Consider the following 13,536-nt stretch of genomic DNA (forward strand, 5'->3'; position numbering starts at 1 on the left):
GGCGCTGGAGGCGGGGCGCTGGAGGCGGGGCGCTGGAGGCGGGGCGCGGGGGAGGCGTCCCGTAGCTCCTCCCGCGCGCGGCCCCTGGAGTCACCGAGGCGCGCGGCCAGCCCCGCTCCGGCCCGCCTCACGCCGTGCAGCAGGGCGCCCTAGCGAGCGCGGGCCCGGCGCCGGGCCCGGGCAGACGGCGGGGGGCGTCTCCGCGGAGACTCTCTCTGAGGCCCCTGAGCGGCGAGGGCGAAAGCGAGGCTAAGTGGGGCCGAAATCATGAACCGGAGTTTTCATAAGTCTCAGACCCTACGCTTCTACGACTGCAGCGCAGTGGAAGTCAAGAGCAAGGTAAGTGCCCGAGGCCCACCGTGGCGGTCTGCACTCGTTCCCGTGGCAAATGAATGGGGCACCCCGGGGAGAGAAACTGGAGCGGTGTGGGAGGCGACCCGCGTCGACAACTTTGGAGCTTAGGCGCTGCATGCCTCTGCGCACGGTCCGTGGGATGTGCTCCGGGACCCCGGCGATCCTCCCTGCTCCCTATGCGAACACAAAGCCCGGCGGCGAAGGGCCACGGGACAGTCAGTACAGGCTCTGAACCAGCTCCACGAGAGCTGCTCTTTTGTTCCACGAACTAGAGACGACCCGGCGCGCCACACGTTGGAGGGGAGGGCTGTGTTTCCGGGGCGATCTTGGAGCTGGGGACTGCTGGGATTCGGGTCGTGGAGGGGTCTTAGAAGGGCCAGAACCAGGAGGGGGGCCTGGCTGCGCCGCCTATTTGGCCTTAAGGAACAGACTGGCGGTCGGCTCCCAGATCAGGGGCCTGGCCCAGCCTCCTGTTTGGCGCTGGGTACCAGACCCAGAGTCCCAGGCGCCCTTCCTTTACCTCAAGACCCAGACCCCTTGATCATACCCCTGGCCCAAATCCAGTCTTTCTCGACCCAGCCCTGAGCACCCTTCCTACCCAGACATCTTTCCTAGACGCTCCCCCGGCTTAGATCTCCCAGGTTCTTAGGGTGCAGGCACCGATAAACTCCCTTTTGGGCGAGCCGCCCCTAGACCAGACTACAATCCGCTACGGGGGCGCGACCAGGGCGCAGACTCAGACCCCCTGGGCGCGCCCAGGCCCCTCCCGCTGCTTGTGCCTAGGCAGAGCGTGCCCGAACTTGCGAGTAGCCGTGTCTGGATAATTGGCTGATAGGATCTGGCGCTTCTTCCTCTGCGTTGGCAGCTCCTTCACTGCAAAAGCTTTGGTCTGGGAGGGGTCTACAGCGTGGACCCCGCGGGATGGAGAAGAAGCTGCTGATGCTTAGAGTCGGGTGGGAGAAGTTCCTAGAGCCTTCTGCTGACTAGGAGATAAGTAGTCTTGTTTCTGTGGTGTTCTGGATGAAGAAGGGAGAGGTGCTGGAATGGTCCAGGTCACCAAGGGTGCGTTCTCCCCAGTGCTTCTTATGGGCCTAAGGCCTGAGATCCATTCATTCGCCTGGTATCTAGGAAGGTGATGCTCTCACTAGACTACTGACCAGCCACCAAAGAGTTCTTTGGTGTAAGATTTTTCAGGGTCCCTGTAGAGTCCTGAGGATGGGGCAGTCCCCCAGTAACAAAAGGGCATCTTTTCAGACCCATTGTGGGGAATTGCAGGGTCTCTGCATTTGGGGAATCTCTTACGTACGAGACCCTATCCTGTTTCCAGATGGTAATTCTATGGCTCTTGCCCATCCCCTCTCTTGTCCAGGAGTGCTCCCACATCCCAAGTTCATGCAGCTGTAGAATTAGGGCCATCAATGGCAGTGGGAGGTTGGAAGGGTTGCCTGCTTCCTCAGCACTGGAATAGGGCAGCACCTTCTTTTCTCTTAACTGTTTTGAAATGGTGGTACATTCACAAGCAAACGTGAGAAAGAATACAGAACCCTGAGGTCACTTACCTTGGCCTACTACGAGGTTAACCTCTTGTGTGAATAGAAGGGAGCTTCATAGGGGGCTATGTGCTCACTTGTGTGTGCGTACAGGTGTGTAACACTCTCGTGAGCGCCAGCACAGCAAAGGTACACCACCACCCATCACCAGGATTCTTCCTGACGGCTGAGTATGGTCTGATGAGCACTAACCGCTCAGTTCTGGTACGTTATCAAACTCAAAATGAAGCCATGGGACAGATCTGGAGGAAGCGCCCTCACAGGGCCTTATCCTGCATTTCTGGGCTGTGGTCCATGCAGGCTTAGGGGAGAATAGGCCACCTGCCTCTGTTTCCTGGCATGTTAGCCCCTCTGCCTCCTCCAGCTCTGCTCTGTAGAGAAATGCCACTCTGTGTCCCCAAGGCTTCAAGCTCAGATTCTATTTTGAGTGGAGACTTAGGAGGGCCCACACTGACCTAGACATGGGGTGGCGGTCACAAGCTCCCCGCCTCACAGCGTGGCACCCTCTGTGGTTCTTCCTTCCACACCCCTCCCGCTCTCCTCCCACTCTGTAGTTGATATGTGTTACTGTGTTGTCCATCTCTTCAGGCAAGGGCTTTGGTCACTGTGCCAGAGGCAGAACTTCCTCTCAGCGAGGACTTCAGGCACCTTGAATGTAGAACTACAGTATCATGGTTTTGCTTAGGAAAATGGCAGCTGGGCAGCTCAGTGCACCCAAGTTTTGTCCTCTCTACATTTGGGGATTTGAGGCAAGTCGTTTAGCTTCCCTATTTCCCTATCTGAGTCACTTCATATGTGGCCTGTGTATCGCATTGGACAGAGAAGGCTCTCACCTCCTGAGGTGAGGTGAAGTAGTGAGGGCGAAGGCATGCTGGGAACTGTAGCACACCCACAGTCCTCAGCATCCAGCGCCACAGGTTAGGGTCTCAGCACTGTAAGTGCTGGTCTGAAAATGGCCACATGTCCTCACAGGATTGAGATCGTTAATTATCTGCCACAGTCGGCCACTTCCCCACCACACCAGGCATGTATGCAGAGAGTGCAGGTTCTTGGCCTGGTGGCTGCCGCCCATTTCATACTCCCTTACGATTCCCTAAAATCATTAACCCTGGCTCATCGTCTCTTCCTCTCCAGAGCCATGTACACTTTCGATTTCCTGTCTCTGCCTGCCCTTCTCACTCCACTGTGAGTTTTACCTCTCCAACCCGTAGCCAGAAGGGAGAGACTAGAGATGCATAGGAAAGAGCGTTTCAGGCTGAAGAAAGAAGGGCAAATACCGAGGCTGCAAGAAGGCCACTGCCATCAGGGATGGGGTGTCTCAGAGGATATAGTCTTCATCCATCCTGTTCCTCAGTGAAGCCTTTTGCCTCCTTGGTATCACCAGCCATACCTTCTGCTTATAAAGCATGAAAGGAATCATGGGTCCTACTGCTGCAACATCATCCCAACTCCAGAATTAAATGAATTTTGGTTCCAGGATCTTTTCTTCACCATGTGGTGTCAATCTACACCTGGTCTGGCCTATGCCCCTAAAGAAGTCAGTGGTTTTTCCCCGCCCGAGAGCCTTTTTGAGACTGTTCCCCCTTCTGCAAAGCCATTTTGAAGGTTCCCACGTAACCCCCTTTCTACTCATTTTTGAAGTATCCATCTCAAGGCCCACACTGTATGGTTTGAGACTGAAGGTTTCCTTCATGTCTCTGCCTCCCTAAAGAAACTTGAAGCTAGAAGAGGGTAATTCTGTCAGCAGATGAACTTCTCTCAAAGGCTGCCTCATGCCTTCTGATGGCAAGTGCTAATGTGTACATGTCACATTATTGTTTCTAGAACGAGGATCACAAAGACATAATACACAGTCTACTTTCAATCTGGCAGTATGTGACAAATGTTTCTTCATATCATTAATATTTTTAGAGAACTTTAAAAAAATGACTACATGGTATTACATCTCCTGTCCAAATCATAATTAATTTAACCAATATCTTGTTTGAATTTCTGCCTGGTTTTCCCCCCATACTAAACTGTGCTGTGAACCATATTAAAGTATTTATATAAAGCTAATACAGAATAAACAACTTAAGGCAAGTGAAAGTTATTGGTTGTATTAAGTCAGTACAGAACTCTATGTATTTAAAAGTACTTGGGATAAGGACATGCACATTTTTAAGGCTTTGAATATGTAATTAACAAATGTTTAGGCAGGTGAGATGGCTCAGTGAAGGCAATTGCCAAGCAAGCCTGACCTCCCAAGTTCAATCCCTGGAATCCACATGAAGATGGACAGAAAGAACTGACTCCACAAGGTTGTTCTCTGACCACCACAGCACACACACATGTCAAACACATGCAATAACTTTTTAAAAAATGTTCTGAGAAATTGCTTCTATTGTATGTATGCTGTTTGGTATCCATTCATTCCCCTCCCCCATTCCTTTTTCTACTGGTTTCATTTGTATATTTCTTGAGTTGTTAGTCAACTGGACTCGAAGGTGCTAGTGTGCTATCTGTCCATCTCTTTTAGCTTCCAGGTGTTATCCTTAATCCTCTTCCCGTTCTCTTTGTGTTGGCTTTTGGGAGCTGGGTGCATATGGTGTGTCCCACCAGAGCAGGTGAGACTGATCTTCCAGGTTCTGAGTGGAAGTGGTATCCTTTCCCTCCTATAGCCTAGCTCAGACGTTAACCTGGGCCTCCTGGGAGGACGTGTGTGTGAGTAGCCCCTAGATGTTCAGGCTGATCATGTGCTGGCTGGCAAAGCTGCTGTGGACAGCTGGGCACACAGTGTCTTCTGTCAGCCTGTCTCCTCCGATCTCCAAGATCTTATCTCTGACTGAGTGTATTGGCTGCCGTGGCCCTACAGGGACCCACCCTTCCATCTGGCATGAGAAATCGGGTGGGATGGAAGCCGGGCCAGGCCTCCCTGTTGGATGGCTGAGGACTTGCCTCCTGTGGGCCAGTTGAGAACTGCCTGGACACGGTTTGACTCACCTGTGTGTCAGCTCCACCCTTTTGAGATTCTGCTTTGTTGAATCTGTGCTTGTATGTGTTTCAACAGGTTCTGGGACTTGATTTGAGAAGTTGCATTTAGAAGAGGCTCTTGACAGGGACCCAGGTGGGATGGTAGTTTGGGGAACATGGATGATGTCACTGCCCTCAGAAGAGTTGCCACCTTCTGGGTGTGTGGCCAGGGGCTACTATATCTCGCTAAGGAGGGAAACTATTGCCTGGGACCTAGGGCATTCCAGGTACTGGGTTGGAGTTCTCCCAAGTTTAGAGAAAGGAATTGTATCAGAAATTGTGAAATGGAACCTTTAAAGGTTTCAGAAGCTCTAGTGTGTCTGGGCTGATGGAGAAGAGGTGTGTCTTGGCTTAAAAGGGCCTTCTGGTCCTTTAGGGACAACATGAAAGGAGCATAAGGTGACAGCAGCAGAACACACAGGCAGATGTTTCCAGCTGGCTGTTTATGTACAAATCCACATGCTTACTGACTTCTCAATTCCTTTTGGGCATAAGTCCAGGCTCCAAAATGCAGGTGTTAGACTCCTTTCTAGCCCCTCAGCTCCCTCCCAGAACACTTCTAAGCCATGCTCAGTTGAGGAAATGCCTCCATGAGATCCAGCCATAAGGCATTTTCTCATTTAGTGATCAAGGGAGGAGGGCCCATTGTGGGTGGTGCCATCCCTGGATTGGTAGTCTTGGGTTCAATAAGAAAGCAAGCTGAGCAAGGCAGGGGAAGCAATCCAGTGAGCATCATTCCTCCATGGCTTCTGCATCCACTCCTGACTCCAAGATCCTGTCCTGTGTAAGTTCCAGTCCTGACTTCCTTTGGAGATGAACAGCAATGTGGAAGTGTAAGCTGAATAAACCCTTTCTTCCCCAACTTGCTTCTTGGACATGGTGTTTTGTGCAGGAAAAGAAATCCTAAGACAAGTGGAGAAGGCTCATGGCTTAGGGACTGTTAAGTCATGGTGTAATCCGGACCAGGACACAGACGCCACATCCCAAGTCCCCAAGTAGTACAAGAGACCCTACATCTGAGTCTCCCTGGTTCTCCAAATCTGGAGCTCATGGAAACAACTGAGGCTGTGTCTTTTGGTTTTAAGATGTTCTCTTTTCCTTGAATTGTGAAGAAGGTTCCTGATGCATGTCCTCAAGGGAAACCCTCTATTTGGTAGCTGGTTATAAAATACTGGTCCTGCCCACCTTCCAGTCATTTGATCATGGAGTTTTGCTCTTTTTACTGGGCAACTACTGTGTGTCAAGTGTGACGCCTGTGTTGAGGTACAAAGAAAGCAGATACTGTATCCACTATTCTCAGTGGAAGGCAGGTTTGCAAGATGTAACACAGGATATGTATGTGGGGAGGGGGAGGTTCTTCATCCTATTATTTGAAGTGTCCCTAGTCCTCAACCTCAAATTTATGGGAAGCCAGAGGCCAGCAGCCTAGCTGTCTTATCAGACTGCAGGGTCAGTGGACATGCCTGTCCTCTGGGGATGCCATCTTTGCGACTCTGAGGATTCTCTGTACAAGTTCCCAGGTTGTATCTTCTAGAAGATACAACAGCTGCCTGTTGGGCTCTAGTCTTTTCCTTGTTTGGAGTTCTTTAATCCTCCCATCTCATGCACATCAAGTTGAACTTTCTAGAAGACCAGCCCAGAAAGTTACTAGCATTTCTCAGTTGTGATTCAGCAGTAACCTGTGAAGTTTTGCATAGGGTACATATCCAGTAAGTGCTTGCTGACTGAGATGGAAAGCAAATGGACATCCCTTACAGCGACGACTTCAGCAATGGTTTGTGGCAGTACTTTAGAAAATATCGACTTTCCAAAGGTGATAAGTACGTGATTCAGGGCGATCTTTCTAACTAATGCTAATTCTATGGGACAGGAGGAGAGGGGCAGCTAAACTAACAGAGAAACTTGGAAAATTTAAAATACATCTTTGCTACACCTGCTGTTGATATCTCTGTGTTTCCATTTGGGTAGAACTGGGTCTCTGAGATTCAACCTGATCCACATCCCCATAGCAGATCCGTTCACCCAGTACACCAGGCCCAGCCCTTAGGGATGATGGGAGCCTTGCGTCTTCCTGCGGCCAGTGTATTGGCAGTCATTTGTGGCTGTTTCCTCCTGGCTTCTCTTTTCTTATGCCTTTGGCTCTAAAAGTTAGGTTGAATCCCACCTCAACCCCACCTCAACACCCCACTCCCAGCTCAACAGCCTATCCGCAGACAGGATGAAGTATAGTGTTTTACTTGCGTGAGGGGGAAAGCTTGCTTTATATACCTACAAAATTGAAATCACCCTCTGTGCAACATCTCATCGTGGTTCTACATCCATTAATGGACCACCTGTATCCATGTGTGGACCACCTGTATCCATGTGTGGACCATCTACATCCATGTGTGGACCACCTGTATCCATGTGTGGACCACCTGTATCCGTGTGTGAACTACCTGTATCCGTGTGTGGACCATCTGTATCAATGTGTGGACCACCTGTATCTATGTGTGGACCACCTACATCCATGTGCAGACCACCTGTATCCAGTTTGTAGCCTGTCTGCTATCCTGACCCATTCAGTGACCTTCCAGCAAACCAAGGCAGTGCATACTGCCAGTGATTAGTGCCAAGCAGTGTGGCCTGGGTTAAGGCTAGGATCCTCCAGATATGTAAAATGGCAGTGCTATGTGTGTGTCCATGGATCTTACTTCTTTTCAGGTTTTTGTCTGAAGCACCACAGTTCTGCAGTTCTGAGAGACTGAAAAACAACTCATTAGATACTTGTGGGTTAATCAAAGTAAATCAAGAAAAGTCTACTTTTGCAGATTTTAGGGTAGCCACTGCCAACGTGTGAGCGAAGAGGCTCTTGAAAAGTCTCACTGTGGCTGAACAGTTGCTTCTGTACTTGAATTTCTTGACCTTCCATTTGTTTATGACACTTGGTCATTCAGAGACCCTTGTGGTAGGCTGGATGTTGTGGCTGAAAGTGACAAGAGATAAGTAAGGGTCAGCCTGTGCCACATATAGCTGATAGATCATGGGCCATCTCTGTGGTATTTATTCTTCGTGTACTGGGAAGATTGGACCATCTTCTTTTGAAAAAGGAAGTATGTGTGGAACAAAGCCTCATGCCTGTAGGCCATGGAACCTATAGAGCCAAAATCTTGCACTCCACCTTCACTATGGGGGATGAGAGGTGGTCTCCCTGGACATCTTCTCATTCATACACACTTGAGGGTATTGAGGCTCCATGTCTTCCTAGTATATCAAAGCACCGTAGGATTTCTCTGCTCCTCTTCAGAGTCCTGGCTGTTGAGTAAATACATCTGTTTCTTCATTTTATCATCTTGGTGTGCTTGTCAAAGCTAAATTTGACATCATGAGGACAGGCCTCCTTCTCTGCTTCTCAGACTGAATGGATGAGGCAAAGGTGCTTAGGCCCAGGAAGCCTCCCCTCAGATGGCTTTTTGAGAGGAACATAGAAAGACCCTCAGAGGCAGTCGTGGAAGAGAAATGTGAGGGCTGTGTGTGGTATTGTTTTTAGGTGGTCAGCTGTTGTAGAGGAATTTAGCAATGAAAGTAATATTAGTATCCTGTTCTCCATGGCTCAGGGGCCTAAGCCATTGGCTGCCCCACCTCCGGATAGCCAGTGTGACCTCACACCCTCAGTGTTCTGAAATAGCAGGGTGTTGCTAAGTGACAAATAAGCCTCTCTGCCTGCAGGGTGGTCCCTTGCAAGGCAGAGGGGATGCACCTGCTCATGACACCACCCAAGGCCTGTCAGTGCCATTATTGACAGAGATGAGAAAGGAGAGAGACAACACAGTCTCTCCCTGAGGCTGAACCTGGGAAGTTGATGCTGAATTTTGAAGCCTATGTGGAGTCACTTCCTATGCTCAGTTTGATCTAAAAACTATGCACTTGTGCTCCTTTTGTTGGAGATGGGGGTATTTACTAGAAAGTGACCCTACTGAATCTGAGCAGGCATTGCCTCGCCTACCACTGTTTCCTAGGGCTGTGACCCTATTGGCAGTGGGAAAGATGGAGCTGGAGAGGACCTAGAGGTGCCTTTCCCAGCCCAGGCAGTAGTCATAGTCTGGCCCCAAATTAGCGCCTATTGCTTTGTGGGAATACCTGTGGGAGAAGCTGTCAACCAGACACACATCATAAGCAAAGTCTAGGTATGGTGGCACCTACTCACCAGCTTGAATGAGTTTGATGGTTATAGCCTTGGGTAACATCTGTGCCAGGCTTCATTCTGGATGCTTGGCATACATTCTGTTGACGTTCACAACACCTTACAGAGAACTGTTTTTCCTCTGTGCCAATGAGGACCCCGAGGCTCATCAAGAGAACTCCTGACAAAACTATTAAGCCCTGGGTGTTCAAGTCCAGAACTTGAGTTGCAACATCACCCTGAACCATCCAGTTCCATGATCCGTAATTCCACTTCCTGGGAAACACACAACACCTGCCTACTGAGGTCAGTATCCACCCACCTCCCTCCCTGTTGTCTCCCGGACATGTGCTCGGGGCTTGGCTGCTTCCTAAATGGCCTCCTGTATCCTGTGAGGTCCCCATTCCTCAGCAGCCTGAGCCTTTGATCCTGCCTGTTAACACAGCATGGGTGCTTCAGCCCTGTGTGCAGTGTGTCTGGCGGATGCAGGGAGCACAGCCCAAGAGCACAGGCTTGGCACATCACCCATTTCCTTTAGCAGTCCTACAGCAGGCTCTCTGCAACAGTATTACCGTAAGTATTACTGGGCTCTCCAGACCTTGGCACAGTCAGGTCACATAGCAGAGGACCATTAAATCACACAGCTGAGAAGAGAGGCTAGTACCCACCCAAAGCTTCACGCTTCTGTCTCTCATGGTAACATCATCACCATCATCATCATCTTTTACCTATATGAGTATACTATCACTGACATGCCAGAAGATGGCACCGGATCCCATTATAGATGGTTGTGAGCCACCATGTGGTTGCTGGGAATTGAACTCAGGATCTTTAGAAGAGCAGCCAGTACTCTTAACTGCTAAGCCATCTCTCCATCCCTCTTGTGGTATTATTTAAAAGCAAACCAAAAACAGCACTGTCTGGTTTTGAAAAATGGCCCTGAAGAATAGCCACTTTATAGCAATGGAAGGAACAAGCCTAATTAATAAGCCAGGCTATTCCTCAGAAGTTAGGAGTTGAAGCTCAGCTGATGAAGAGCTGTGTCTAGCCCATAGTACAAGCATCCGCAGATGGTCCATCCTGGATGTCCAGCAGTTTGCAGGGTTGGTTCATGAGGAAGGCTGTCTGACGACCCGGTGAGGACCTTGAGGTGCTGTACACCCTCCCAGGCCTGTAGACTTCGAGCCACTCCAGGGCTACTGCTCTCCTCTTACACTGTGAGCACACCAAGCCTTCCCTTTGCATTCTCACAAGATCCCATAAAGAGCAGCTCTTTACCACTGCTTACCATGGAGTCTGAGACCCAGAGACATGCAGTGTACTGCCCAGCGTTATGAAGCCGGTATGGGGAGCAGAACTGAGAGCTGGTATAGTCTTGAGCATGGTGCTTTCTTCCCAACTTGACTCTGTTGTCTGAACCTGTGTCATGAGTCACCAGGACCAACTGGCATCCCCTGTGCAGCTCCCAGCCTGCAAACTGCCTGACTCTTCAACATTTCGTAAGCATAGGTCAGACTGTTTCCTCTGTAACTAGGCTTCTCGCTGTGGGTTTACAGTTCAGGAAAGTCCCGTGGAGGTGGAGACAGACAGAGGAGCAGCTACATTCGCACTCCACCTACCTAGACTGTCTCTGCCCAGAGACCAAGCAGCCTACCTCCTCACTGGCAGCCCCTCTCACCCATGCCAGTCCATTGCTTCAGGCCTCCCTTTCACACACACCCCCACCTCCAGTCTTCCTTGTCTCTGATGTCCTGTTGCAGTTGTCTCAATCACTCCTATAAGCTGGCCTCAGCTTCTTCATGATGAGCCTTACTACTGAGCAGGCCAGTGAATCCCTCTAGCTTAGTGGCTCTCAACCTTCCTAATGCTGTGACCCGTTAATACAGTTCTTCATGTTGAAGTCACCCCCCTCAGCCATAAAATTAATCCACTGCTACTTCATAACTGTCATTTTGCTACTACTGTTAGGAATTATAATATAAATTTCTGATATGCAGGACATCTGATAGACGATCCCTGTGAGGTCAAGACCTACCAGATTGAGAACCACTGCTCTTAGGTCTTGCTCTCCTGGCCTGTAAAACGGGACAGTGATACCTCTCTGCCATAATGATACCTGTGTATGTATGTATGTATGTATGCATGCATGTATATATACATACATACATAAAATGAGATAGTGATACCTCTCTGCCATAGTGATACCTGTGTATGTATGTATGTATGTATGTATGTATGCATGCATGTATGTATACATACATACATACATACATAAAATGAGATAGTGATACCTCTCTGCCATAGTGATACCTGTGTATGTATGTATGTATGTATGTATGTATGTATGTATGCATGCATGTATGTGTATATACATACATACATAAAATGAGATAGTGATACCTCTCTGCCATAGTGATACCTGTGTATGTATGTATGTATGCATGAGTGCATACATACATACATGCATACAGACAGACAGACTTGGTGTCAGAATTGAAGAGTACACGTAGGTGGCCTGGCAATGACTTTTTCATCTCTGTCATGCTTGTTTGTCTCTGACCTTCGTCCCTGCCCTGCCTATGTTGGATCCCCAGAGCAAAGTACCTGTGAGAACCAGGGTGCAGGCCTTCCCTCAGAGGTTCATGGCTTCTCAGATGGGGCCCACTCCAGTGAGAGTTCTTGGCCCAGAAGTCACCCTGGGCAGTGTCATGCACCTGGTGGTGCTGGTCCAGGCAGTATAGCAGGTGTGACAGTTGTGCTATCATCACGCTGGGTGGCAGTGGGAGGACAAGGCACAGGAAAGGACCAAGCACCACCCTGTCTGACTCACAGACTTATGTCCTGATTCTAAGTTGTGTCCCAGTGTGCCATCTGGAGCATCACCTGTGGTATATGTATTATCTCCCTACTATCTATCTATCTATCTATCTATCTATCTATCTATCTATCATCTATCATTTCCCTAATATATATGATATATAATATTAAATATGATATATATATATATCCCATCTATCATCCCTTTATCATCTATCATCTTTTTTCCATTTGTCATCTGTCCATCCATCCACATCACCCCACCTACCCCCCATTCAAGTTGGAATATATGATGACTATGATCCAGGTTCTCTCTCTCTCTCCTTTAATCCTTAGGTCTTGCTCTCCTGGTCTATAAAACAGGACAGTGATACCTCTCTGCCATAGTGATACGTACGTATGTACGTATGTATGTATGTATGTATGTATGTATGTATGTTTGTATGGCTCTGGCCATGTCTCTGAACAGTCCAAGGCAAGTCTTGGCCATAACCTGGGTGGAGCCATCATTGACCCTGTCTGACTTCTTTCTCTGGAGTTAAGTTGTTGTGAAGCTAGGGCCCATCTCCATGAATAGTGGGAACATTAGCGACCTGCAGTAGGCCTCATATGCCTGTGACAGCCTTCCTATCCTTCCCCTCCGGCACCTGGCACAGGGCAGGGCACCATGTGTCTAGCCTACGCTGCCCTTCAGCTTGTACCATAGATGAAGCGCGTATCCCCCGTCTCCTTACCTAATGACTTACTTGCTTCACACACCCAGTTTAAATTAAGGCCTGGCTTCTCAGTCACTTCCCTGGCATTTCTCAGTCTATAATTACCTGCTGCATATGTGACTGCTGACTGATTTCCTGCCGGTCAGCAAACCTTCAGCCACGTGAAGGCAGGTTGTTCATTCAGCACCATATGCTCACCCCAGCCCAGGGTCAGCTGTAGCAGGCCTTACTCCAAATTTTCTTGAATGAACAAATACTGAAATATAGACCCTAACTGTGAATAGCTGTTGACAGCCTTAGCTGTCAGTCTTGAGAGTACAACTAAGGGCTGGGGATACAGCAGAGGTGACTGAATGGTTACATAGCATGTGCTAAAACCTGGGTTTGATTCTCAGTATCACCTAAACCAGCCATGGAACATGCCTGCAGTCCTAGCATTGGTATGTGGAGGCAGGAGGATTAACCATTAAAGGTCATCCTTGGTTACATAGCAAATCCAAGGCCAGCCTGGGATATGTGACAGTCAGTCTAAAAAAAAAAAAAAGAATAAAAGAAGATGTTTTGACTCTTCAAATCCGCATTGTTCCCATAAGCCTAGATGCTGCTGCTGTGTGTTCGAGTTCACATCTGTGTAGGAGCCAGTGCATTCTAAAACCGTAGAACCAGCAGGCCAACTTCCCTGGTGTGCTGGCCTTCTCTCTCCGAGATCCTTAGACCAGGCTTTGTTCCTTCGTTGTTTTGTGTCCAAATATTTTTGACCTCATTGGACTCACAGGGTAAATTCAGCACCAAGTTCTATTTTTCTCATGCATTGTAAAGAAGTCTGTGGATTCTTGAACTGTTTTTAAAACATTACTTCTTCTTTTTCTTCTTCTTCTTTCTTCTTCTTCTTCTTCTTCTTCTTCTTCTTCTTCTTCTTCTTCTT

At 48.9% G+C, this 13,536-nt stretch overlaps 1 protein-coding gene across 1 annotated transcript in view; it reads left to right on the plus strand.

Annotated features, from left to right (window-relative positions):
- Positions 1–243: 243 nt before the first annotated feature.
- Pard6g (par-6 family cell polarity regulator gamma) overlaps positions 244–13,536 on the plus strand; it is a 69,836-nt gene continuing 56,543 nt past the window's right edge. Inside the window, exon 1 of the mRNA XM_028768940.1 lies at positions 244–339. Coding sequence (XP_028624773.1) covers positions 268–339 — 72 coding nt within the window. The 5' untranslated portion in view covers positions 244–267. The remainder of the gene's footprint in view (positions 340–13,536) is intronic.

The sequence above is a fragment of the Grammomys surdaster genome, unplaced genomic scaffold (genome assembly GCF_004785775.1).
Source record: "Grammomys surdaster isolate TR1022 unplaced genomic scaffold, NIH_TR_1.0 189, whole genome shotgun sequence".
NCBI classification, from domain to species: domain Eukaryota; kingdom Metazoa; phylum Chordata; class Mammalia; order Rodentia; family Muridae; genus Grammomys; species Grammomys surdaster.